Source organism: Ylistrum balloti, unplaced genomic scaffold (genome assembly GCF_031769215.1).
Source record: "Ylistrum balloti isolate Yb309-2 unplaced genomic scaffold, AGI_CSIRO_Ybal_v1 Utg370116, whole genome shotgun sequence".
NCBI lineage: Eukaryota > Metazoa > Mollusca > Bivalvia > Pectinida > Pectinidae > Ylistrum > Ylistrum balloti.
Window position 1 is genome coordinate 50079 of NW_026782135.1, and position 27128 is coordinate 77206.

Genomic DNA, 27128 nt, shown 5'->3' on the forward strand with positions numbered 1-27128 from the left:
AATCTAGGATATGTGATGTATATCAGATGAAATCTAGGATATGTGCTGTATATCAGATGAAATCTAGGATATGTGCTGTATATCAGATGAAATCTAGGATATGTGCTGTATATCAGATGAAATCTAGGATATGTGCTGTATATCAGATGAAATCTAGGATATGTGCTGTATATCAGATGAAATCTAGGATATGTGCTGTATATCAGATGAAATCTAGGATATGTGCTGTATATCAGATGAAATCTAGGATATGTGCTGTATATCAGATGAAATCTAGGATATGTGCTGTATATCAGATGAAATCTAGGATATGTGCTGTATATCAGATGAAATCTAGGATATGTGGTGTATATCAGATGAAATCTAGGATATGTGCTGTATATCAGATGAAATCTAGGATCTGTGGTGTATATCAGATGAAATCTAGGATATGTGCTGTATATCAGATGAAATCTAGGATATGTGCTTTATATCAGATGAAATCTAGGATCTGTGCTGTATATCAGATGAAATCTAGGATCTGTGGTGTATATCAGATGAAATCTAGGATATGTGCTGTATATCAGATGAAATCTAGGATATGTGCTGTATATCAGATGAAATCTAGGATATGTGCTGTATATCAGATGAAATCTAGGATATGTGCTGTATATCAGATGAAATCTAGGATATGTGATGTATATCAGATGAAATCTAGGATATGTGCTGTATATCAGATGAAATCTAGGATATGTGCTGTATATCAGATGAAATCTAGGATATGTGGTGTATATCAGATGAAATCTAGGATATGTGCTGTATATCAGATGAAATCTAGGATATGTGCTGTATATCAGATGAAATCTAGGATATGTGCTGTATATCAGATGAAATCTAGGATATGTGCTGTATATCAGATGAAATCTAGGATATGTGATGTATATCAGATGAAATCTAGGATATGTGCTGTATATCAGATGAAATCTAGGATATGTGCTGTATATCAGATGAAATCTAGGATATGTGCTGTATATCAGATGAAATCTAGGATATGTGCTGTATATCAGATGAAATCTAGGATATGTGCTGTATATCAGATGAAATCTAGGATATGTGCTGTATATCAGATGAAATCTAGGATATGTGCTGTATATCAGATGAAATCTAGGATATGTGCTGTATATCAGATGAAATCTAGGATCTGTGCTGTATATCAGATGAAATCTAGGATATGTGCTGTATATCAGATGAAATCTAGGATATGTGCTGTATATCAGATGAAATCTAGGATATGTGCTGTATATCAGATGAAATCTAGGATATGTGCTGTATATCAGATGAAATCTAGGATATGTGCTGTATATCAGATGAAATCTAGGATATGTGGTGTATACAGTATGAGATGAAATCTTTGACTTTTAGTTGAAAGAGATCAATCACGCTACAACCAACACTTTGAAATCATTTCAGTCAGTGATATGATTTTGCTGTGTGGCATGGTATGTGAATGTGGATTTATCTAGGACTCTGCTTATTTCTGTTCTGATGTTGTGAATTTCTTTCCTTCTTCTGTTTTCATGTCCTTCTGGTTTTCTCCAAGTTGGAAGTCGAAATGAATTCCAGTAACTGCAGAAAATAAAGCATCACTGTTGTTACATCTGATTTCACAACATTCTCTTTGATGCCTGTACCTCTCAATTGATATCAAGTTTCAGACAATTGTAAATTGAAAATCTCATGAAAGTTTTGTGTTTTGGAATGTTACGAACAGGGCCAAAGACTTCTGATGCAAAGGGTCTGATGACTTTTTGCGATCGCCTTTTGTCCGGCGGCGTAAACATTTTCAACTTCTTCTTAAATTCTACATGTCTCATTGAGCTGAAACTTACCTGAAATGATCGTGACATGATCCTGACCAAAGTTTGTTAATTTCGGGTTGGTCCGAAATCAAAGATGGCCGCCATGGCTGTCATCTTGAAAACACATTTTCGACTTCTTCTCAAGTTCCACCAGTGCGATTGAGCCAAAACTTGTATGAAATGATGGTGACATGGCACTGACCAAAGTTTGTTACTTTGAATAACCAGAACACCCAGGGTGATGATATTTGGCCTGTAGCATGCTGGTATGAAGGTTTACGAAGTTTGTTGAAATTAATAACCTTAAACCACTTTCAAGGTGGTGGCTGAGTTCCCTTGACTCTTAAATCCAGGTGAAATGAGTTCAAAATTTGAAATCTTGTATTTTATGTCAGATGACCGTTAAGGCCCTTGGGCCTCTTGTTATAGTAACCCTGAAATTGTTTGGTAGGAAATTATGATTTTGAAATATTGGTGAGAAAATATAGATCTAATATAGGTAGTGACTAATTCTAGACATGAAATAGGTTGAGGTACAAATGAAGCATGAAATAGGTAGGAAAGGAATATTTTGGAACATTTTCATCAAGTTGGTAATGTCAATAGAATAGAAGTACTTATAACACAACCAGTAGAAGATTAGAGTGTGACGATGACTACACAGTCACCTTCATCTTATTACACAACCAGTAGAAGATTAGAGTGTGATGATGACTACAAGGTCACCTTCATCTTATAACACAACAAGTAGAAGATTAGAGTGTGACGATGACTACACGGTCACCTTCATCTTATAACACAACCAGTAGAAGATTAGAGTGTGATGATGACTACAAGGTCACCTTCATCTTATAACACAACCAATAGAAGATTAGAGTGTGACGATGACTACACGGTCACCTTCATCAGACAAGTGACAAGTGTGGAGCATTCTAGAACTGATGTATATAGTGTACAAGATGCCAAATTTACTAAAGACCCATGTCACAATGTTCTGTATTTTATGGTCTATAATCTGTTAACCATCTGTTCACACTATTTTGACCTCAGTGTACTTAGAAATATAGTACAGCTGAAAAAATTGCTTGATTTCTTACCATTTTGTACACTACCGATGTCAGTGCTGGTACACTCCACACTGGTCATATGTCTGATGAAGGTGACCGTGTAGATCTCGTACACTACATACGTCAGTGCTAGTACGCTCCACACTGGTCATTTGTCTGATGAAGGTGACCGTGTGGATCTTGTACACTACGTACGTCAGTGCTAGTACGCTCCACACTGGTCATTTGTCTGATGAAGGTGACCGTGTGGATCTTGTACACTACGTACGTCAGTGCTAGTACGCTCCACACTGGTCATTTGTCTGATGAAGGTGACCGTGTGGATCTTGTACACTACGTACTTCAGTGCTAGTAAGCTTCCCACTGATCATTTCTAGGTAGGAAGGGAACTTAAAATCACTCGGGGAGATTAAATACAGACCAGCAATAAGCTTGATCAACCTTAACAACTGGACAGTGATTCCAGAGAAGTCCGCAGGTGAGGTGAGTCACACCCTGATCCCAGGGGATGTGGTGGAGGTGTGTGAAGGCGAGTTAGTACATCTCCAGGGCAAGGTCATTAGTGTTGACGGTAACAAGATCACTATGATGCCAAAACATGAGGACTTGAAGGACCCTCTCGAGTTTCCATGTCACGAGCTCAAGAAACACTTCAAAATGGGAGATCACGTGAAGGTGATTGCAGGTCGATATGAAGGAGATACTGGGCTCATCGTTCGTGTAGAGGAAAACATGGTTGTACTTTTCTCGGATCTCACCATGCATGAGGTAAGTATTTGGCTTTATTTCAAGTTTGTTAAATTTTCATCATGTTTATTTTGATAGTATATATATATTACACACAGTTGAAGTATCATAGAGACTATGACAGCTCAGACGGTTACATGATGGCCTTCTTCACCTCTGGTAAAGATCCCAGTAATGTCTCAGTCAGAGTGTTGGCCTTCTTCACCTCTGGTAAAGATCCCAGTAATGTCTCAGTCAGTCAGAGTGTTGGCCTTCTTCACCTCTGGTAAAGATCCCAGTAATGTCTCAGTCAGTCAGAGTGTTGGCCTTCTTCACCTCTGGTAAAGATCCGAGTAATGTCTCAGTCAGAGTGTTGGCCTTCTTCACCTCTGGTAAAGATCCCAGTAATGTCTCAGTCAGTCAGAGTGTTGGCCTTCTTCACCTCTGGTAAAGATCCCAGTAATGTGTCAGTCAGTCAGAGTGTTGGCCTTCTTCACCTCTGGTAAAGATTCCAGTAATGTCTCAGTCAGTCAGAGTGTTGGCCTTCTTCACCTCTGGTAAAGATCCCAGTAATGTCTCAGTCAGTCAGAGTGTTGGCCTTCTTCACCTCTGGTAAAGATCCCAGTAATGTCTCAGTCAGACAGTGTTGGCCTACTTCACCTCTGGTAAAGATCCAAGTAATGTCAGTCAGTCAGAGTGTTGGCCTTCTTCACCTCTGGTAAAGATCCCAGTAATGTCTCAGTCAGTCAGAGTGTTGGCCTTCTTCACCTCTGGTAAAGATCCCAGTAATGTCTCAGTCAGTCAGAGTGTTGGCCTTCTTCACCTCTGGTAAAGATCCCAGTAATGTCTCAGTCAGTCAGAGTGTTGGCCTTCTTCACCTCTGGTAAAGATCCTAGTAATGTCTCAGAGTGTTGGCTTTCTTCACCTCTGGTAAAGATCCCAGTAATGTCTCAGTCAGAGTGTTGGCCTTCTTCACCTCTGGTAAAGATCCCAGTAATGTCTCAGTCAGTCAGAGTGTTGGCCTTCTTCACCTCTGGTAAAGATCCCAGTAATGTCTCAGTCAGTCAGAGTGTTGGCCTTCTTCACCTCTGGTAAAGATCCCAGTAATGTCTCAGTCAGAGTGTTGGCCTTCTTCACCTCTGGTAAAGATCCCAGTAATGTCTCAGTCAGACTGTTGGCCTTCTTCACCTCTGGTAAAGATCCCAGTAATGTCTCAGTCAGAGTGTTGGCCTTCTTCACCTCTGGTAAAGATCCCAGTAATGTCTCAGTCAGTCAGAGTGTTGGCCTTCTTCACCTCTGGTAAAGATCCCAGTAATGTCTCAGTCAGTCAGAGTGTTGGCCTTCTTCACCTCTGGTAAAGATCCCAGTAATGTCTCAGTCAGTCAGAGTGTTGGCCTTCTTCACCTCTGGTAAAGATCCCAGTAATGTCTCAGTCAGTCAGAGTGTTGGCCTTCTTCACCTCTGGTAAAGATCCCAGTAATGTCTCAGTCAGTCAGAGTGTTGGCCTTCTTCACCTCTGGTAAAGATCCCAGTAATGTCTCAGTCAGTCAGAGTGTTGGCCTTCTTCACCTCTGGTAAAGATCCCAGTAATGTCTCAGTAATGTCAGTCAGAGTGTTGGCCTTCTTCACCTCTGGTAAAGATCCCAGTAATGTCTCAGTCAGTCAGAGTGTTGGCCTTCTTCACCTCTGGTAAAGATCCCAGTAATGTCTCAGTCAGTCAGAGTGTTGGCCTTCTTCACCTCTGGTAAAGATCCCAGTAATGTCTCAGTCAGTCAGAGTGTTGGCCTTCTTCACCTCTGGTAAAGATCCCAGTAATGTCTCAGTCAGTCAGAGTGTTGGCCTTCTTCACCTCTGGTAAAGATCCCAGTAATGTCTCAGTCAGAGTGTTGGCCTTCTTCACCTCTGGTAAAGATCCCAGTAATGTCTCAGTCAGTCAGAGTGTTGGCCTTCTTCACCTCTGGTAAAGATCCCAGTAATGTCAGTCAGTCAGAGTGTTGGCCTTCTTCACCTCTGGTAAAGATCCCAGTAATGTCTCAGTCAGAGTGTTGGCCTTCTTCACCTCTGGTAAAGATCCAGTAATGTCTCAGTCAGTCAGAGTGTTGGCCTTCTTCACTTCTGGTAAAGATCCTAGTAATGTCTCAGTCAGAGTGTTGGCCTTCTTCACCTCTGGTAAAGATCCCAGTAATGTCTCAGTCAGTCAGAGTGTTGGCCTTCTTCACCTCTGGTAAAGATCCCAGTAATGTCTCAGTCAGTCAGAGTGTTGGCCTTCTTCACCTCTGGTAAAGATCCCAGTAATGTCTCAGTCAGTCAGAGTGTTGGCCTTCTTCACCTCTGGTAAAGATCCTCAGTAATGTCACCTCTGGTAAAGTCAGTAATGTCTCAGTCAGAGTGTTGGCCTTCTTCACCTCTGGTAAAGATCCCAGTAATGTCAGTCAGTCAGAGTGTTGGCCTTCTTCACCTCTGGTAAAGATCCCAGTAATGTCTCAGTCAGTCAGAGTGTTGGCCTTCTTCACCTCTGGTAAAGATCCCAGTAATGTCTCAGTCAGTCAGAGTGTTGGCCTTCTTCACCTCTGGTAAAGATCCCAGTAATGTCTCAGTCAGTCAGAGTGTTGGCCTTCTTCACCTCTGGTAAAGATCCCAGTAATGTCAGTCAGTCAGAGTGTTGGCCTTCTTCACCTCTGGTAAAGATCCCAGTAATGTCAGTCAGTCAGAGTGTTGGCCTTCTTCACCTCTGGTAAAGATCCCAGTAATGTCTCAGTCAGTAAAGATCCCAGTAATGTCTCAGTCAGTCAGAGTGTTGGCCTTCTTCACCTCTGGTAAAGATCCCAGTAATGTCTCAGTCAGTCAGAGTGTTGGCCTTCTTCACCTCTGGTAAAGATCCCAGTAATGTCTCAGTCAGTCAGAGTGTTGGCCTTCTTCACCTCTGGTAAAGATCCCAGTAATGTCTCTGGTAAAGATCCCAGTAATGTCAGTCAGAGTGTTGGCCTTCTTCACCTCTGGTAAAGATCCCAGTAATGTCTCAGTCAGTCAGAGTGTTGGCCTTCTTCACCTCTGGTAAAGATCCCAGTAATGTCTCAGTCAGTCAGAGTGTTGGCCTTCTTCACCTCTGGTAAAGATCCCAGTAATGTCTCAGTAACCTCTGGTAAAGATCCCTCAGTCAGAGTGTTGGCCTTCTTCACCTCTGGTAAAGATCCCAGTAATGTCTCAGTCAGAGTGTTGGCCTTCTTCACCTCTGGTAAAGATCCCAGTAATGTCTCAGTCAGTCAGAGTTGGCCTTCTTCACCTCTGGTTTTGTTTCCAGTTATGTCTCAGTCAGTCAGAGTGTTGGCCTTCTTCACCTCTGGTAAAGATCCCAGTAATGTCTCAGTCAGTCAGAGTGTTGGCCTTCTTCACCTCTGGTAAAGATCCCAGTAAGTAATGGTGGTAAAGATCCCAGTAATGTCTCAGTCAGAGTGTTGGCCTTCTTCACCTCTGGTAAAGATCCCAGTAATGTTTTAGTCAGTCAGAGTGTTGGCCTTCTTCACCTCTGGTAAAGATCCTAGTAATGTCTCAGAGTGTTGGCTTTCTTCACCTCTGGTAAAGATCCCAGTAATGTCTCAGTCAGTCAGAGTGTTGGCCTTCTTCACCTCTGGTAAAGATCCCAGTAATGTCTCAGTCAGTCAGAGTGTTGGCCTTCTTCACCTCTGGTAAAGATCCCAGTAATGTGTCAGTCAGTCAGAGTGTTGGCCTTCTTCACCTCTGGTAAAGATCCCAGTAATGTCTCAGTCAGTCAGAGTGTTGGCCTTCTTCACCTCTGGTAAAGATCCCAGTAATGTCTCAGTCAGTCAGAGTGTTGGCCTTCTTCACCTCTGGTAAAGATCCCAGTAATGTCTCAGTCAGTCAGAGTGTTGGCCTTCTTCACCTCTGGTAAAGATCCCAGTAATGTCTCAGTCAGTCAGAGTGTTGGCCTTCTTCACCTCTGGTAAAGATCCCAGTAATGTCTCAGTCAGTCAGAGTGTTGGCCTTCTTCACCTCTGGTAAAGATCCCAGTAATGTCTCAGTCAGTCAGAGTGTTGGCCTTCTTCACCTCTGGTAAAGATCCCAGTAATGTCTCAGTCAGTCAGAGTGTTGGCCTTCTTCACCTCTGGTAAAGATCCCAGTAATGTCTCAGTCAGTCAGAGTGTTGGCCTTCTTCACCTCTGGTAAAGATCCCAGTAATGTCTCAGTCAGAGTGTTGGCCTTCTTCACCTCTGGTAAAGATCCCAGTAATGTCTCAGTCAGTCAGAGTGTTGGCCTTCTTCACCTCTGGTAAAGATCCCAGTAATGTCTCAGTCAGTCAGAGTGTTGGCCTTCTTCACCTCTGGTAAAGATCCCAGTAATGTCTCAGTCAGAGTGTTGGCCTTCTTCACCTCTGGTAAAGATCCCAGTAATGTCTCAGTCAGTCAGAGTGTTGGCCTTCTTCACCTCTGGTAAAGATCCCAGTAATGTCTCAGTCAGAGTGTTGGCCTTCTTCACCTCTGGTAAAGATCCCAGTAATGTCTCAGTCAGAGTGTTGGCCTTCTTCACCTCTGGTAAAGATCCCAGTAATGTCTCAGTCAGTCAGAGTGTTGGCCTTCTTCACCTCTGGTAAAGATCCCAGTAATGTCAGTAATGTCAGTCAGAGTGTTGGCCTTCTTCACCTCTGGTAAAGATCCCAGTAATGTCTCAGTCAGTCAGAGTGTTGGCCTTCTTCACCTCTGGTAAAGATCCCAGTAATGTCTCAGTCAGTCAGAGTGTTGGCCTTCTTCACCTCTGGTAAAGATCCCAGTAATGTCTCAGTCAGTCAGAGTGTTGGCCTTCTTCACCTCTGGTAAAGATCCCAGTAATGTCTCAGTCAGAGTGTTGGGCTTCTTCACCTCTGGTAAAGATCCCAGTAATGTCTCAGTCAGTCAGAGTGTTGGCCTTCTTCACCTCTGGTAAAGATCCCAGTAATGTCTCAGTCAGTCAGAGTGTTGGCCTTCTTCACCTCTGGTAAAGATCCCAGTAATGTCTCAGTCAGTCAGAGTGTTGGCCTTCTTCACCTCTGGTAAAGATCCCAGTAATGTCTCAGTCAGTCAGAGTGTTGGCCTTCTTCACCTCTGGTAAAGATCCCAGTAATGTCTCAGTCAGTCAGAGTGTTGGCCTTCTTCACCTCTGGTAAAGATCCCAGTAATGTCAGTCAGTCAGAGTGTTGGCCTTCTTCACCTCTGGTAAAGATCCCAGTAATGTCTCAGTCAGTCAGAGTGTTGGCCTTCTTCACCTCTGGTAAAGATCCCAGTAATGTCTCAGTCAGTCAGAGTGTTGGCCTTCTTCACCTCTGGTAAAGATCCCAGTAATGTCTCAGTCAGAGTGTTGGCCTTCTTCACCTCTGGTAAAGATCCCAGTAATGTCTCAGTCAGAGTGTTGGCCTTCTTCACCTCTGGTAAAGATCCCAGTAATGTCTCAGTCAGTCAGAGTGTTGGCCTTCTTCACCTCTGGTAAAGATCCCAGTAATGTCTCAGTCAGTCAGAGTGTTGGCCTTCTTCACCTCTGGTAAAGATCCCAGTAATGTCTCAGTCAGTCAGAGTGTTGGCCTTCTTCACCTCTGGTAAAGATCCCAGTAATGTCTCAGTCAGTCAGAGTGTTGGCCTTCTTCACCTCTGGTAAAGATCCCAGTAATGTCTCAGTCAGTCAGAGTGTTGGCCTTCTTCACCTCTGGTAAAGATCCCAGTAATGTCTCAGTCAGTCAGAGTGTTGGCCTTCTTCACCTCTGGTAAAGATCCCAGTAATGTCTCAGTCAGTCAGAGTGTTGGCCTTCTTCACCTCTGGTAAAGATCCCAGTAATGTCTCAGTCAGTCAGAGTGTTGGCCTTCTTCACCTCTGGTAAAGATCCCAGTAATGTCTCAGTCAGTCAGAGTGTTGGCCTTCTTCACTTCTGGTAAAGATCCCAGTAATGTCTCAGTCAGAGTGTTGGCCTTCTTCACCTCTGGTAAAGATCCCAGTAATGTCTCAGTCAGTCAGAGTGTTGGCCTTCTTCACCTCTGGTAAAGATTCCAGTAATGTCTCAGTCAGTCAGAGTGTTGGCCTTCTTCACCTCTGGTAAAGATCCCAGTAATGTTTTAGTCAGAGTGTTGGCCTTCCTCTCCTCTGGTAAAGATCCCAGTAATGTCTCAGTCAGTCAGAATGTTGGCCTTCTTCACTTCTGGTAAAGATCCTGTGATGTTCATTATGTGGTGCTTGGTACCTGATGTGAGATGCTTGGTACCTGTGATGTCAGTCAGTGGTGTTGGCCTTCTTCACCTCTGGTAAAGATGTACCTGTGATGTTGATACCTGTGATGTTCATTATGTGGTGCTTGATACCTGTGATGTTCATTATGTGGTGCTTGGTACCTGTGATGTTCATGTATGTGGTGTGCTTGGTACCTTGATGTTCATTATGTGGTGCTTGATACCTGTTCATTATGTGGTGATGTTGCTTGGTACCTGTGAGTTATGTGGTGCTTGATACCTGTGATGTTCATTATGTGGTCAGTTATGTGGTGCTTGGTACCTGTGATGTTCATTATGTGGTGCTTGATACCCATGATGTTCATTATGTGGTGCTTGGTACCTGTGATGTTCATTATGTGGAGCTTGGTACCTGTGATGTTCATTATGTGGTGCTTGGTACCTGTGATGTTCATTATGTGGTGCTTGATACCTGTGATGTTCATTATGTGGTGCTTGATACCTGTGATGTTCATTATGTGGTGCTTGATACCTGTGATGTTCATTATGTGGTGCTTGGTACCTGTGATGTTCATTATGTGGTGCTTGGTACCTGTGATGTTCATTATGTGGTGCTTGATACCTGTGATGTTCATTATGTGGTGCTTGATACCTGTGATGTTCATTATGTGGTGCTTGATACCTGTGATGTTCATTATGTGGTGCTTGGTACCTGTGATGTTCATCATGTGGTGCTTGATACCTGTGATGTTCATTATGTGGTGCTTGGTACCTGTGATGTATGTGGTGCTTGGTACCTGTGATGTTCATTATGTGGTGCTTGGTACCTTTGATGTGAGTATGTGGTGTTCGGTACCTGTGATGTGAGTATGTGGTGCTTGGTACCTGTGATGTTCATTATGTGGTGCTTGGTACCTGTGATGTTCATTATGTGGTGTTTGATACCCGTGATGTTCATTATGTGGTGCTTGGTACCTGTGATGTTCATTATGTGGTGCTTGATACCTGTGATGTTCATTATGTGGTGCTTGGTACCTTTGATGTGAGTATGTGGTGCTTGGTACCTGTGATGTGAGTATGTGGTGCTTGATACCTGTGATGTTCATTATGTGGTGCTTGATACCTGTGATGTTCATTATGTGGTGCTTGATACCTGTGATGTTCATTATGTGGTGCTTGGTACCTGTGATGTTCATTATGTGGTGCTTGGTACCTGTGATGTTCATTATGTGGTGCTTGGTACCTGTGATGTTCATTATGTGGTGCTTGGTACCTGTGATGTTCATTATGTGGAGCTTGGTACCTGTGATGTTCATTATGTGGTGCTTGGTACCTGTGATGTTCATTATGTGGTGCTTGGTACCTGTGATGTTCATTATGTGGTGCTTGGTACCTGTGATGTTCATTATGTGGTGCTTGGTACCTGTGATGTTCATTATGTGGTGCTTGATACCTGTGATGTTCATTATGTGGTGCTTGGTACCTGTGATGTTCATTATGTGGTGCTTTCATTATGTGGTGCTTGGTACCTGTGATGTTCATTATGTGGTGCTTGGTACCTGTGATGTTCATTATGTGGTGCTTGGTACCTGTGATGTGAGTATGTGGTGCTTGATACCTGTGATGTTCATTATGTGGTGCTTGGTGCCTGTGATGTATGTGGTGCTTGGTACCTGTGATGTTCTTTATGTGGTGCTTGGTACCTGTGATGTTCATTATGTGGTGCTTGGTACCTGTGATGTTCATTATGTGGTGTTTGGTACCTGTGATGTGAGTATGTGGTGCTTGGTACCTGTGATGTTCATTATGTGGTGCTTGGTACCCGTGATGTTCATTATGTGGTGCTTGGTACCCGTGATGTTCATTATGTGGTGCTTGGTACCCGTGATGTTCATTATGTGGTGCTTGGTACCCGTGATGTTCATTATGTGGTGCTTGGTACCCGTGATGTTCATTATGTGGTGCTTGGTACCTGTGATGTTCATTATGTGGTGCTTTGTACCCGTGATGTTCATTATGTGGTGCTTGATACCTGTGATGTTCATTATGTGGTGCTTGTTACCTGTGATGTTCATTATGTGGTGCTTGGTACCTGTGATGTTCATCATGTGGTGCTTGATACCTGTGATGTTCATTATGTAGTGCTTGGTACCTGTGATGTGAGTATGTGGTGCTTGGTATCTGTGATGTGAGTATGTGGTTCTTGGTACCTGTGATGTTTATAATGTGGTGCTTGGTACCTATGATCTTCATTATGTGATGCTTGGTACCTGTGATGTTTATTATGTGGTGCTTGGTACCTGTGATGTATGTGGTGCTTAGTACCTGTGATGTTCATTATGTGGTGCTTGGTACCTGTGATGTGAGTATGTGGTGCTTGGTACCTGTGTTGTTCATTATGTGGTGCTTGGTACCTTTGATGTGAGTATGTGGTGCTTGGTACCTTTGGTGTGAGTATGTGGTGCTTGGTACCTGTGATGTTTATAATGTGGTGCTTGGTACCTATGATGTTCATTATGTGGTGCTTGGTACCTGTAATGTGAGTTTGTAGCCAATACCAACTTTTGTAAATCTAATCTACAAACAGCTTTAATGACATCAATCCCTTAGGCCTCAACTTTTCTATTTAAACACCTTTTTCAATAACTAATCGACTTCAATAACCGAAAGACCATGGTATTGAGATGATAGGATGCGAGGAGGGAGCCAAAGAATGATTATGAATAGAAATGACCTTGCCCCATATTCAGTGGTCATATATTTGTTAAAACCTATGAACAAATTCTTTTTACTAACCTATATGCCCAGTAGCATGGTATTTAGTTGATTATTTCCAAGGATAAAGCGTAACAAAGTTTGCAATGGGAAATGACCTTGACCCTTATTCAATGTCATAGGGGTCATATTTGTTAAAACCTTCTAACAACTTCTAGCTAACCTAAATCCCAGAAGAATGGTATTGAGCCGATAGATTCCTAATATAAAGCATTATCAAGTTTGCGAGAAGAAATCTTGACCAATATTCAAGGTTAAAGCGGTCACATTCATTAAAACCTTCAAATTACTTCTTCTGATTAACAAAAGTACCCAGAAGCATCCTATTTCTCTGAAAGGTTTTTGAGATAAAGGCTGACAATTTTTTGTCCAGTATACAAGTTCACAGAGGTCTATTTTGTTAAAACGTTTAAATGACTATATTTGATATGCCAAAAGGCTCAGATGCCTATTATTTGGCAGATATGTTCATAAGATGGAGCTTGTTTGAATGTGGATCAACACAGTAGTGTGAGATGTTTGTATATTTGACATGAGCATTGATTACTAAGTTGGCAATGCAGGCCCTCAAAATCAATTCTCCTACTGGTTGTGTTATAAGAGCTTTTATTCTACTTCCAGCAGACTTTATTTCACTATAGTATAACCTGATCTGAATTATTATAGATACTCTCTGATGTTTGTGTTTACAGTCCTCAGACAGTTGGGGCAATTGTTCGGCTGGAGAAGGAGAATTTTCAGGTCCTCAGCATGCACAACAAGGTAGGCATTTGACTAAACTACACTACACTACACTAAACTACACTACATGTCGCGCCACACCTCGCACTATGCTATGCTAACATGTTTAGTTTGATCAATTTCAAGCTTATGGTATTATTTTTTATTTGCTTAATTAAAATTAAGTGGAACAGAAACAGACAGGTTGATAATGCAATATGTTGTTAAGTTGTTAGGTTAATTTTTTTTTTTCCTTCTTCAGGTACAGAATGTGAAACCACAAGCTGTTACACGTAAAAAAGACACAAAAAATGCAGTGGCCCTGGATTCCGAGAGTAATAACATACAAACCAAGGATATTGTCAAAGTCATAGATGGACCACACTCTGTAAGTAAAAAGTCATAGACAAGTCACACTCAGTAATCTAAAGGTCAATGTCACAGATGAGACACCCAGCAATAACAGGTCAAGGTCATAAACAGGCCACTCTTGGAAAGAAACAGGTTAAAGTCATGGATGGGGATATACAGTAAGTAAATGGTCAAGGTCATAGTTGAGAGGCACTCAGCAATAGGTCAAGGTCAGACACATTCAGCAATAGGACAAGGTCATAAACAGTCCACACTTTGGTAAGAAATCGGTCAAGGTCATAGATGGGGCGCCTACTAAGTAAAAATTCAAAGTCATAGATGAACCACAAGTAATAAGTCAAAGTCATGAACAGGCCATATAAATAGTCCACATCATAAGGCAAGTGAAGAAGAATTATTCAACTGAAGACTGAAATAAATGTGGTCCATCATTTTGATCTATTCAGAGATTTTAAAGTTATTTTTTAGGTACTCTTAATCCACATATGTCCATGAATTGATTGTTTAAATTAGAATGAATGCTTAATACTCTTAAAATTCACGAGTATTACTTATCAATGAAATTAGGTGCCTACAAAGTACTTTTGTTTTGAGGATCCAATATATTTGAGCTCATGAAAAATGCATTAATTAAAATATTTTTGTCTCCTCCTCGTAAGTGTAGAGAGACAAATTTGTTTTGGGCTGTCCATTTGACATATTAGACATAGATGTCCGTGATTGGTGTAATACAGGTTACTTTTGTGGATGGAGCCTTGTAGAATTTCTCGTTCAGGTCTACATATGAGCATGTGATCTGTTATTAACGAGTTCACAGAGCTGATTCTAATAAAACTTTATCTATTTTTGTGTAGGTCTGCTTTGTATCAATATTATTAAATAGAATTATGGGTGGGTCAGATAAAGTATTAATAATTAACTTTTGTGTGGGTCTCCTATGTGTAAGTTCTATAGATTTATATTTTTGTGGGTCTCCTGTGTGTAAGTACTATAAATTCATATTTGTGTGGGTCTCCTGTGTGTAAGTACTATAAATTCATATTTGTGTGGGTCTCCTGTGTGTAAGTACTATAAATTCATATTTGTGTGGGTCTCCTGTGTGTAAGTACTATAAATTCATATTTGTGTGGGTCTCCTGTGTGTAGTACTATAAATTCATATTTGTGTGGGTCTCCTGTGTGTAAGTACTATGAATTTATATTTGTGTGGGTCTCCTGTGTGTAAGTACTATGAATTTATATTTGTGTAGGTCTCCTGTGTGTAGTACTGTAAATTTATATTTGTGTGGGTCTCCTGGGTGTAGTACTATAACTTTATATTTTTGTGGGTCTCCTGTGTGTAAGTTCTATAAATGCATATTTTTGTTGGTCTCTTGTGTGTAAGTTCTATAAATTTATATTTTTGTGGGTCTCCTGTGTGTTAGTTCTATAAATTTATATTTGTGTGGGTCTCCTGTGTGTAAGTTCTATCAATTAATATTTTTGTGGGTCTCCTGTGTGTAGTACTATAACTTTATATTTGTGTGGGTCTCCTGTGTGTAAGTTCTATCAATTAATATTTGTGTGGGTCTCCTGTGTGTTAGTTCTATAAATGCATATTTTTGTTGGTCTCTTGTGTGTAAGTTTCATGAATTCATATTTGTGTGGGTCTCCTGTGTGTAAGTTCTATAAATTTATATTTGTGTGGGTTTCCTGTGTGTAAGTTCTATAAATTTATATTTTTGTGGGTCTCCTATGTGTAAGTTCTATAAATTTATATTTTTGTGGGTCTCCTGTGTGTAAGTACTATAAATGTATATTTGTGCGGGTCTCCTGTGTGTAAGTACTATGAATTTATATTTGTGTGGGTCTCCTGTGTGTAAGTTCTATAAATTAATATTTGTGTGGGTTTCCTGTGTGTAAGTTCTATAAATTTATATTTTTGTGGGTCTCCTATGTGTAAGTTCTATAAATTTATATTTTTGTGGGTCTCCTGTGTGTAGTACTATAAATGTATATTTGTGCAGGTCTCCTGTGTGTAAGTACTATAAATTTATTTTTGTGTAGGTCTGCTTTGTATCAATATTATTATTAAATATAATTATGGGTGGGTCTGCTTTGTTTAAGTATTAATAATAAACTTTTCTGTTGGGTCGCCTGTGTGTAAGTTCTATAAATTTATATTTGTGCGGGTCTCCTGTGTGTAAGTACTATAAATTTATATTTGTGCGGGTCTCCTGTGTGTAAGTACTATGAATTTATATTTGTGTAGGTCTCCTGTGTGTAAGTTCTATAAATTTATGTTTTTGTGGGTCTCCTATGTGTAAGTTCTATAAATTTATATTTGTGTGGGTCTCCTGTGTGTAAATACTATAAATTTATTAGCTCACCTGGCCCAAAGGGCCAAGTGAGCTTATGCCATAGCGCGTCGTCTATCATCCCTCTGTCCGTCCTTCGTCCGTCCGTTCAGCGTCCGTCAACTTTTCATATAAACAACTTCTTCTGAAATACCGAATGGCGTGGAGTTATCATATTTGGCTGGAAGGTTCCTCGATGAAGCCTAAGTTAGCAAAAATAAATGACCTTGACCCATATTCAAGGTCACAGAGGTCAAATGTGTTAAAACCTTTAAACGACTTAATCCAAAATACCGGAAGGCCTAGAATCATTATATTGTGCTTGGTGGTTCCTTTGCTAATGCCCAACAAAGTTTGCAAAAAGAAATGGCCTCGACCCATATTCAAGGTCACAGGTCAAATGTGTTAAAACCTTTAAACGACTTCTCCCCAAATACCGGAAGGCATGGAACCATTACATTAGGCTACTATGTTCCTCTTATGGTGTTCTACAAAGTTTGCTAAAAGAAATTACTTTGACCAATCTTCAAGGTCACAGGGGTCAAATGTGTTAAACCTTTAAATTACATTTTCTGATGATCCAAAACATATAGGATAGTGATATTATTCCAAAATAGGTTTTCAATGATGCCCAGTAATATTTGAGAACAGAAATGACCTTGACCTATATTCAAGGCCACAACAGTCAAATGTGTTAAACATTTGAACAACTTATGATTAAGCTAAAGGCTCAGGATCATAATATTTGTCCAAAAGGTTCCCTTAATGGTGCCCACATAGTGTGTGGAAAAATAGCTTGACCCATAATGATATTTAAGATCATTGGGGTTAGATTTGGTAAAATAGTTAATCAACTTCTTATTATTAACCAAAACCCCATCGTATTTGGCCATTAAAGGCTTATATACAAATGACTTATTTTGGACTACTAAGGGACAGAACCCATATGGAGTAATTTGTCATATTGCTTTAAGCATCTACTGTGGAACATATGCACAGATATTGTACAGTTGGTCAGAAAGATCCAGGTGAGCAATACAGGCCTTCTGGGCCTCTTGTATTTGTGTGGGTCTCGTGTGTGTAAGTACTATATATTCATATTTGTGTGGGTCTCCTGTGTGTAAGTACTATAAAGGGCCTGTTTCCAGTTATGTTAATTCTCCATAGGAGCCTGCCCCCGTATAATTCTAGCTCAACTACTGTTTTTATCTTTTCCGAAAAATAATTTTACACCTTTCCGACACCCAGATTTCATAATTTCAGTGAAAATGTATTTTTATAAAGTTGTCAATTTCAGCATCAAAGACAAGTTCGTAAATAAAAGAAAGTTATCTCGAAATTGTAATTCGCAACATAGTATAAATTTCTTTTGATAAATATTTCCAAAACATCGTGTTTATTCATAAAACATAAAAAAAAATATTCTCGGATGAAAATGCACTTGCAGAGACACAATTATGAAGAAAAATGCCATAAAGGGCCAGTTTCCAGTAATGTTAATTCTCCATAGGAGCCTGTCCCCATATAATTTCTTACCTAGCTCAACTACTGTTTTTTTCTTTTCCGAAAAATAATTTTACACCTTTCCGACACCCCGATTTCATAATTACAGTGAAAATGTATTTTTATAAAGTTGTCAATTTCAGCATCAAAGACATAAGTTCGTAAATAAAAGAAGGTTATCTCGAAATTGTAATTCGCAACATAGTATAAATTTCTTTTGATAAATATTTCCAAAACATCGTGTTTATTCATAAAACATAAAAAAAATATATTCTCGGATGAAAATACACTTGCAGAGACACAATTCTGAAGAAAATGCCATAAATTTGCAATTTTCTCCCGTTTTATAGTTTTGGATGCAAATTTCCATCAGAAAATCGGATAGAGCTTTACTTGTTTCATATGTGTACCAAAAATCAGCTAATTCCATGTGGTGGAACGTTCTCACATCGCCGCCTGAATGTGGTTGTAAATTGAAAGAAAAAGGGGAAATGAGTAACAACCTTGTCTGAAACCCTATTATATAGCTTATTATATACAAACTTTTATATTGAATATCAGAGCGGATATTTTCATGACAGTTTTATGATGTGTAACGACTAAATAAATAGTATCGATATAAAGATTTACACTGAGGACACCCTGATACATGAATACTGTTCTATCTCAAGCTGTCCTCTTCTGAATTTTCTGATCGTATGGCCTTGTACATTTATCCGTATCTTCTTGTCTTTGTCTATACGTTTACGAAATCATTCACTCGATGCTAGCTATTCCTGTCTCAATTTCCTTGTTTTATTGTCCCATCTCCAAAGCGTTGTGGCTCTGTCAGGGTTGGGACCCTGACTTGTCTCACTTTCTTTGTGCCTGCCGACCACGCCACATCGAATAGATAGATTATCCATATGAAATGCTTTATTTTGTTCTAAGTAATCAATCAATTCTGCGCTTCTTGGAGGTATTAAATGTGATTTATTATATTGTCTTGTTATTTTGTGTAATTAGTTGTTCGTTATTTATCACACATTTTCGCATAATTGTACCAAACTACTAAGTATTAGCTGTTTACAGCAATCATCGGTGGCTTGCTATTTTGTTACTTTATCGACGCTTCATAAATCAATCGTTATTGTTTCAAGATGGAGGGTAAATGTGTTGGAGAAGAGTGTCAAGTATACTTCAAGAAACGTAGTGGCAATAAGAACAGAAGTGCACACAATGTAAATAGTCCACAATATAAATGGCTCCTAGATACGCTGGTGCAACAAGGATTGATGTCAGCAAAGGAACAAGCATTTATTTGCCAGAAGTGCTACATGAAGTATCTTCGGAACAAAAATCAGCCTGAACCTGAACCCGAGCAGAACCAGGAAATAGAGGAAGAAGACGACTCCCCGTCCCATATCCTGCCATTGCTGACCCTTCATGATCTTTTGAATGGATCATCTTCACACAAAAAATGCTGTCTCTGTCTTGTTACCTTTCCAAAAAATGGAACAAAATCATCAGTCTTACCAAAACGTGCAAGACATCACCTGATCTATTCACACAAACTGTGGTGTCCCACCTCATCCCGCGTCTGCTCCATTCACCTTATTGGTAACGACTTAGATCCGTCTACAGAGGTTGTCCTTGATGGTAGAGGTTCCTTGGAATCTCAGTTACCATCAAAATCGTCCGAAATCATTAATGACCTCCTAGAGGTGTCGCACGTCCTTTCATAGAACCAGTCTGCGTTTACAATAAGCTTTTCTTCTCTTGATGACTCGGCATGCATGGCCTGGACAGGTTGGTCCAAAGATCAGTTCCTCGAAATCCACTCGCACTGTTCCCCATATCTTTTATCTGGTATATATACCAAGACTACACACGATGCTCTATTACTGTTCTGGGTAAAACTGAAAACCGACATTTCCTGGAGTCCGTGTTCTTCTCTTTTTGGAATTTCCAAGTCAAGTGTGTCCAAAACTTTTCACTCCATAGTACAGGCATTAGACACATCGATAGTCCCACAATTTCTAGGTCCGGATCACTTGACAAGAGAACAATTGCTCGGGCACAATACTGTCTTTTCAGAAGCATTTTTTGGAGATAAAGCCACTGCCATATTAGATGGCACCTATATTTATATCCAGAAAAGCTCCGACCACAAGCTCCAGAGAATGTCCTACTGTGGCCAGAAGAAGAGAAACTATGTCAAATTCATGAGCATCGCCTTACCAGATGGCTACATTCTGGACACTGTAGGACCATTCACTGGCAGCGAAAATGATGCTACAATTACCAAAAAAGTCATGGAGAAGCTAGTTACTTGGCTACAACCAGACAACAACGTTGTCGTTGACAGAGGTTTTAGAGATGTCCTACCAGTCTCGATCTTGATTACTTGAGAACCAGTATGTGTGGAACGTATCAGATATCTCTGGCTGCTGGTTACATCGCCGAACATTTAAGTGATGACGGAGACTATGAGGTGTGGCTTTACCAGCACTCCCCAGACCTTCTCCGATGTCAAATACATTCTCGACACAAAAGCCAAACGAAATATAACGTTTGGATACGGTTCACCGTTTCACCCGATGTTGAGGCCCCAATAAAGGACTACTACTGCCAGTGCCCAGTTGGAGAGAGAACGATGGGAATGTGTGCGCACATCTCCAGTATCTTGTACTACTTTGTGTATTACAGGACGCTGGAAAACCCTCGACCATTACAACCACAGGTAAAGAAATTCTGACAAAACTTGAAATAGTTTTCCATGCGGCAATGGAGTGCATATGTCGAAAGTATGTTTGGGGCTTGACATGAAAGATCCCCGTTACCATGTGACTAACCAAACTTATAAATATAGGTATTATACAATCACCCGTAGCTATGAACACTCCCGTAAATGCGAAAACCAACCAAAATCATAAGGAACACGTTTAGTTTGTTGTTCTGTCTATTTGTCAGCCAATGTCTTCAACCACGGGGACTTGTGAAGTAGCCATCTTGGATTTTTTTATGAAAAAGTGTTTCTCTAACTTTTTTTCATATCTGTGTACATATTCTCAACATACCGAGCAAATACTCTCGTTTTTTTGTTAATTATCTAAAGTCGAAAATCGGCAATTCAACCATAGGCTAATTCAACCCAACATTTGAAAATGTTCCACCACTTACATTTTGATGATTTTTCCTCTCATCAATAGCATATTACGTACTATTTAATAGGATAAAAATTGGTTTGCATCCAACGCCCATAAAAGGGTGTATTCTCTAAAAAACACAGTTTTTGTGTCAAAAATGTTATCATCGAAAATGGCATTTTTGAGATTGTTTCTTCCATAAAACAGCCAAATGGCGCGATGGAAACATGATTTTTTGTCACAATCATGCCATGAATGTATTCTTTACGGTGACTATCATTTGATTAGATTTTCATTAATATTTTACATAACATGCACATTTTATCAACACTTAGACAGCTTCTGAAAGGTACAACTTTGAGGAGCCATAAAAAACAAACCAAGTGACCTAAATCTTTATACTTTATAGATTTGTGACCACAACGGCATGGGCAATGCACCACCAACAGGAAATTTGAATCAGAGAAGGGGCCGTTTTGGAAACCGGCCCTTTATATTTGTGTGTAGTGCTATAAATTTATATTTGTGTGGGTCTCCTGTGTGTAGTGCTATAAATTTATATTTGTGTGGGTTTACAGATATGCAGAATCTAAAAGATGTCCAAGATTGTGCCAATATCAAGATTATTTTTGTCTTAATATGCTTTGATTGTCTTCACAGGGTCGTCAAGGAGAGATCATGCATTTGTATCGTAGCTACGCCTTCCTGATGTCACGTATGATGACAGATAATGGTGGCTATTTTGTTTGTCGAACCAGACATTTAGTTTTAGCAGGAGGAGCCAAGGTAAAGTTACGCAGAGAAAAATTCAAAAAGAAAGAAAATCTTAATCATACCCTTGTAACGAAGTTATGGGTGGAACATCCATCCATAGAAAAACTTCAATGAAACTACTCGAGAATGCTGTAGATTTTTTATCCCAAAATTTTTGTTGCCGTGGCAACTTGACTATGGTAACTGATCACTTTAAACTGGTTTTCTGATAAATAGTTGTCCAGATAACTTCTTATTTCAACGACACTATATAGGAATGTTAGACACCTTGTATAGATGTACATGCCACTTTTTTTTCCAAAAGTTAACTTTCAGTTTCTCATTTCTGTTGAAGAGTTAGACAAATTTGAAATAGCCATTGGCTTTCAGTTTTAGTCTCCTAAGAATTCTAGTAGATGCTGTGTAAGGTTTTTCATCATTAAATACAACATTTTCCTCTAACTTTTAAGGCTAATGACCAAAAATGAAATAGAAAAAAGCTCTGAATACTCAATAAATGGTTCATTTTGTGTTTAATTATATCACAGCAATCAACAACATCCATTGGTGTGGCTGGTTTTATGTCTCCACGATTGTCAAGCCCCGCCCACCCAGCCAGCGGGGGAGGAACACCAGGCAGTGGTACCCCAGGACGGGGGAGAGGGGGTGGGGGTTTCAGTCGCAGAGACCGTGAACTCATTGGTCAAACGGTGCGGATCGTTCAAGGTCCTTTCAAAGGTTGGTTTTACAGTTCCTGATGTCGGAAAAATATCAATAATAGTGTAGCATTAGCAGATCTTTACTTTTCTTCAATAATCCTATCCTAGATACTCCAGGAGTTACAATTACTTTCGCTCTCTACACCCCTGGAACATTTCATGGCAAAATTGAAGGTTACATGTATAACACCTTGTGGACATGACGAAAAGACTGGTTTGATCCTTTGATGTACATCAAACAAATCTTGAGTTCGCATAATGGTATATTGTAATGACTTTGATGTCTGGTGTATTTCCTTATAATCTTCAAAAGGAGCGTATCGGTCTGCGATTGGTCAGTTTTTTTCTCCAAGAACCAATCAAATTACTTTGCTTGTGACTTCAGTTTTGCCATGACATGTTTTCAGAGTGAGAACTGCTGAATTAATTTTTCACCAAGTATATGAACCTAAATTATATCTTTTACCCTGGTGTAACCATACTTAAAGTGGCGGGAGAATTTTTCATCCCTTGGTAGATAGGTGGAGGAAAGATGTTAGTAAACACAACAGTTGCTGAGTGTTTGCAAATTAAACATCTTTTGGCAAGGGTTGAGATCACTCTCACCAACACGGGGGTGAAAGATTATGTTTATCTTACCCTGCTGGCTTGATTAGCCCACCATCATCAGATAGTAGGCTATTGAAATCACCCTACTTCCATGGTACGTCTGTCTGAAAACAATTTTTGACATCACTATTTCTTATGAAGCACCGGATGGATTTTGCTGGCCATCTTGGATTTTGACTTTGCAAGATTGTTAACACTATTTCTTGAGAACTACAGCATAGATCTTTCTCCGATTTCGTGTTTAGATTTCCCTTGATCCCTCGTTGTGCCTGTTTGATTTGGGACAGATCAGAAAAACACCATGGCTTCATGTGACCATCTTGCATTTGACAGTTAAAAATTATCATCGCTTTATTTCTACAAAGGAATGTTAAAGTTTTCTTAGCAAAAACAGATAAAAGAAAAAAAAGAGAGAAAAAAATCCATTTTTCAAAGAGCAACTAAAGATCAAACAATGGTAGGAGCCAAGATCTTTCTGGAATCTCTTGTTAGGTACAATATTTAGTTTGTTGTTCACCTGCCGTCAGTGAAGAATTGTTATTATGACGTCGTGATATCGTCGTGACAGGAATATCATAGTGGTAAATAATGAGGATTTACCCATCAAGGCTAGAATAATTCTTTATCAAACTCCAGAGTTGAGACAGGAGAGGTTCCCTTTCATAGCTATGACATCATATCAATAATGCCAAGCATTTTGATGAAAACAATACATATATAGGAAGCACAGCAGGCTCAAGAAACATAATTAGACATTCTCTTGTGGGTGAGATGGGGGATCTCTCAGGAAAAGATTATTAAGTTGTAAACATGGGGTCTGAACCCTCAGGAAAAGATTATTAAGTTGTAAACATGGGGTCTGAACCCTCAGGAAAAGATTATTAAGTTGTAAACATGGGGTCTGAACCCTCAGGAAAAGATTATTAAGTTGTAAACATGGGGTCTGAACCCTCAGGAAAAGATTATTAAGTTGTAAACATGGGGTCTGAACCCTCAGGAAAAGATTATTTAGTTGTAAACACTTGGCAAACCTCTTGTTTGCCAAATTAATAATCTTGCCATTTTGGTTGAGATGCCGTGTCTGTAAGGCAGTGATGGGTGATCTCACAGTGAATGTATTTAGGACAGATTTATACATTATACTTATTACTGTGTTACAGGATATATTGGTATTGTAAAGGATGCAACAGACTCCACCGCACGTGTCGAGCTACATTCCAGCTGTAAAACGATCTCGGTGGACAAAACAAGGCTCTCCACACTGACGTATGTAATTTCCAGTGAAAATTGTAAATATTGTATCTGTAAGAATGTGGTAGTTTAATGAAAGTAAATATTAATCATTAATCAAGGCAATTCCAGTAAAACATTGATTTAACCCCAAGTCTACAGTAAAACATTGATTTAACCCCAAGTCTCCAGTAAAACATGTACTTGACCTGAAATCTCCAGTAAAACATCTCCTTGACCCCAAGTCTCCAGTAAAACATGTACTTGACCCCAAATCTCCAGTAAAACATGTACTTGACCCCAAGTCTCCAGTAAAATATGTACTTGACCCCAAGTCTCCAGTAAAACATGTACTTGACCCCAAATCTCCAGTAAAACATGTACTTGACCCCAAGTCTCCAGTAAAACATGTACTTGACCCCAAGTCTCCAGTAAAACATGTACTTGACCCCAAGTCTCCAGTAAAACATCTACTTAACCCCAAGTCTACAGTAAAACATCTACTTGACCCCAAGTCTCTAGTAAAACATGTACTTGACCCCAAGTCTCCAGTAAAACATGTACTTGACCCCAAGTCTCCAGTAAATTATCTACTTTACCCCAAGTCTCCAGTAAAACAACTACTTGACCCCAAGTCTCCAGTAAAACATCTACTTGACCCCAAGTCTCCAGTAAAACATGTACTTGACCCCAAGTCTCCAGTAAAACATGTACTTGACCCCAAGTCTCCAGTAAAACATCTACTTGACCCCAAGTCTCCAGTAAAATATGTACTTGACCCCAAGTCTCCAGTAAAACATGTACTTGACCCCAAGTCTCCAGTAAAACATGTACTTGACCCCAAGTCTCCAGTAAAACATGTACTTGACCCCAAGTCTCCAGTAAAATATGTACTTGACCCCAAGTCTCCAGTAAAACATGTACTTGACCCCAAGTCTCCAGTAAAACATGTACTTGACCCCAAGTCTCCAGTAAAATATGTACTTGACCCCAAGTCTCCAGTAAAACATCTACTTGACCCCAAATCTCCAGTAAAACATGTACTTGACCCCAAGTCTCCAGTAAAACATCTACTTGACCCCAAGTCTCCAGTAAAACATCTACTTGATCCCAAGTCTCCAGTAAAATATGTACTTGACCCCAAGTCTACAGTAAAACATCTACTTGACCCCATGTCTCCAGTAAAACATGTACTTGACCCCAAGTCTCCAGTAAAACATCTACTTGACCCCAAGTCTCCAGTAAAATATGTACTTGACCCCAAGTCTCCAGTAAAACATGTACTTGACCCCAAGTCTCCAGTAAAACATGTACTTGACCCCAAGTCTCCAGTAAAACATGTACTTGACCCCAAGTCTCCAGTAAAACATGTACTTGACCCCAAGTCTCCAGTAAAACATGTACTTGACCCCAAGTCTCCAGTAAAACATGTACTTGACCCCAAGTCTCCAGTAAAACATGTACTTGACCCCAAGTCTCCAGTAAAACATGTACTTGACCCCAAGTCTCCAGTAAAACATCTACTTGACCCCCCCAAGTCTCCAGTAAAACATCTCTACTTGACCCCAAGTCTCCAGTAAAACAACTACTTGACCCCAAGTCTCCAGTAAAACATCTACTTGACCCCAAGTCTGTACTTTACCCCAAGTCTCTAGTAAAACATGTACTTGACCCCAAGTCTCCAGTAAAACATGTACTTGACCCCAAGTCTCCAGTAAAACAACTACTTGACCCCAAGTCTCCAGTAAAATATGTACTTGACCCCAAGTCTCCAGTAAAACATGTACTTGACCCCAAGTCTCCAGTAAAACATCTACTTGACCCCAAGTCTCCAGTAAAATCTCCTTGACCCCAAGTCTCCAGTAAAATATGTACTTGACCCCAATCTACTTCTCCAGTAAAACATCTACTTGACCCCAAGTCTACCATGTACTTGACCCCAAAGTCTTGACCCCAAGTCTCCAGTAAAACATCTTACTTGACCCCAAGTCTCCAGTAAAACATGTACTTGACCCCAAGTCTCAGTAAAACATCTACTTGACCCCAAACAGTAAAACATGTACTTGACCCCAATTCTCCCATGTAGTAAAACAAACATGTACTTGACCCCAATTCTCCAGTAAAACAAACATGTACTTGACCCCAATTCTCCAGTAAAACAAACATGTACTTGACCCCAAATCTCCAGTAAAACATGTACTTGACCCCAAGTCTCCAGTAAATCATCTACTTGACCCCAAGTCTCCAGTAAAACATGTACTTGACCCCAAGTCTACAGTAAAACAAACATGTACTTGACCCCAATTCTCCAGTAAAACAAACATGTACTTGACCCCAATTCTCCAGTAAAACAAACATGTACTTGACCCCAAGTCTCCAGTAAAACAAACATGTACTTGATCCCAAGTCTCCAGTAAAACATGTACTTGACCCCAAGTCTCCAGTAAAACATCTACTTGACCCCAAGTCTCCAGTAAAACATGTACTTGACCCAAAGTCTACAGTAAAACATCTACTTGACCCCAAGTCTACAGTAAAACATCTACTTGACCCCAAGTCTACAGTAAAACATGTACTTGACCCCAAGTCTCCTGTAAAACATGTACTTGACCCCAAGTCTCCAGTAAATTATCTACTTTACCCCAAGTCTCCAGTAAAACAACTACTTGACCCCAAGTCTACAGTAAAACATCTACTTGACCCCAAGTCTACAGTAAAACATGTACTTGACCCCAAGTCTCCTGTAAAACATGTACTTGACCCCAAGTCTCCAGTAAATTATCTACTTTACCCCAAGTCTCCAGTAAAACAACTACTTGACCCCAAATCTCCAGTAAAACATCTACTTGACCCCAAGTCTCCAATAAAACCACTTCTGTCCTTGGTTTGGATTCTAGACTATTACTTTTGTTCAAATTATCAATTACATTCTGTGATTGAATCCCCTTACCAAAACCTTGAGTCTGCAATTGAGATTTTTACTAGAAGAGTTAGTGATGTGGCCTATTAAGACAGGACTATATAATTCGTTTATGGGGCATTGTCAGGAAGCGTGTTTTTTTTAATTTGTTGTATATTTCGCAAGATTTGAACAAAACATCGACACATAAAAATGTACCAATATATCATCATCATCAGCAGCAGCAG

At 40.0% G+C, this 27128-nt stretch overlaps 1 protein-coding gene across 1 annotated transcript in view; it reads left to right on the forward strand.

Moving 5' to 3' along the window:
* Positions 1 to 27128, forward strand: part of LOC132550274 (transcription elongation factor SPT5-like) — a 61467-nt gene that overhangs the window by 25436 nt on the left and 8903 nt on the right. The window contains exons 13-19 of the mRNA XM_060214321.1: positions 3363 to 3696; positions 10142 to 10630; positions 13305 to 13374; positions 13595 to 13720; positions 21331 to 21456; positions 21972 to 22161; positions 23912 to 24017. Coding sequence (XP_060070304.1) covers positions 3363 to 3696; positions 10142 to 10630; positions 13305 to 13374; positions 13595 to 13720; positions 21331 to 21456; positions 21972 to 22161; positions 23912 to 24017 — 1441 coding nt within the window. The remainder of the gene's footprint in view (positions 1 to 3362; positions 3697 to 10141; positions 10631 to 13304; positions 13375 to 13594; positions 13721 to 21330; positions 21457 to 21971; positions 22162 to 23911; positions 24018 to 27128) is intronic.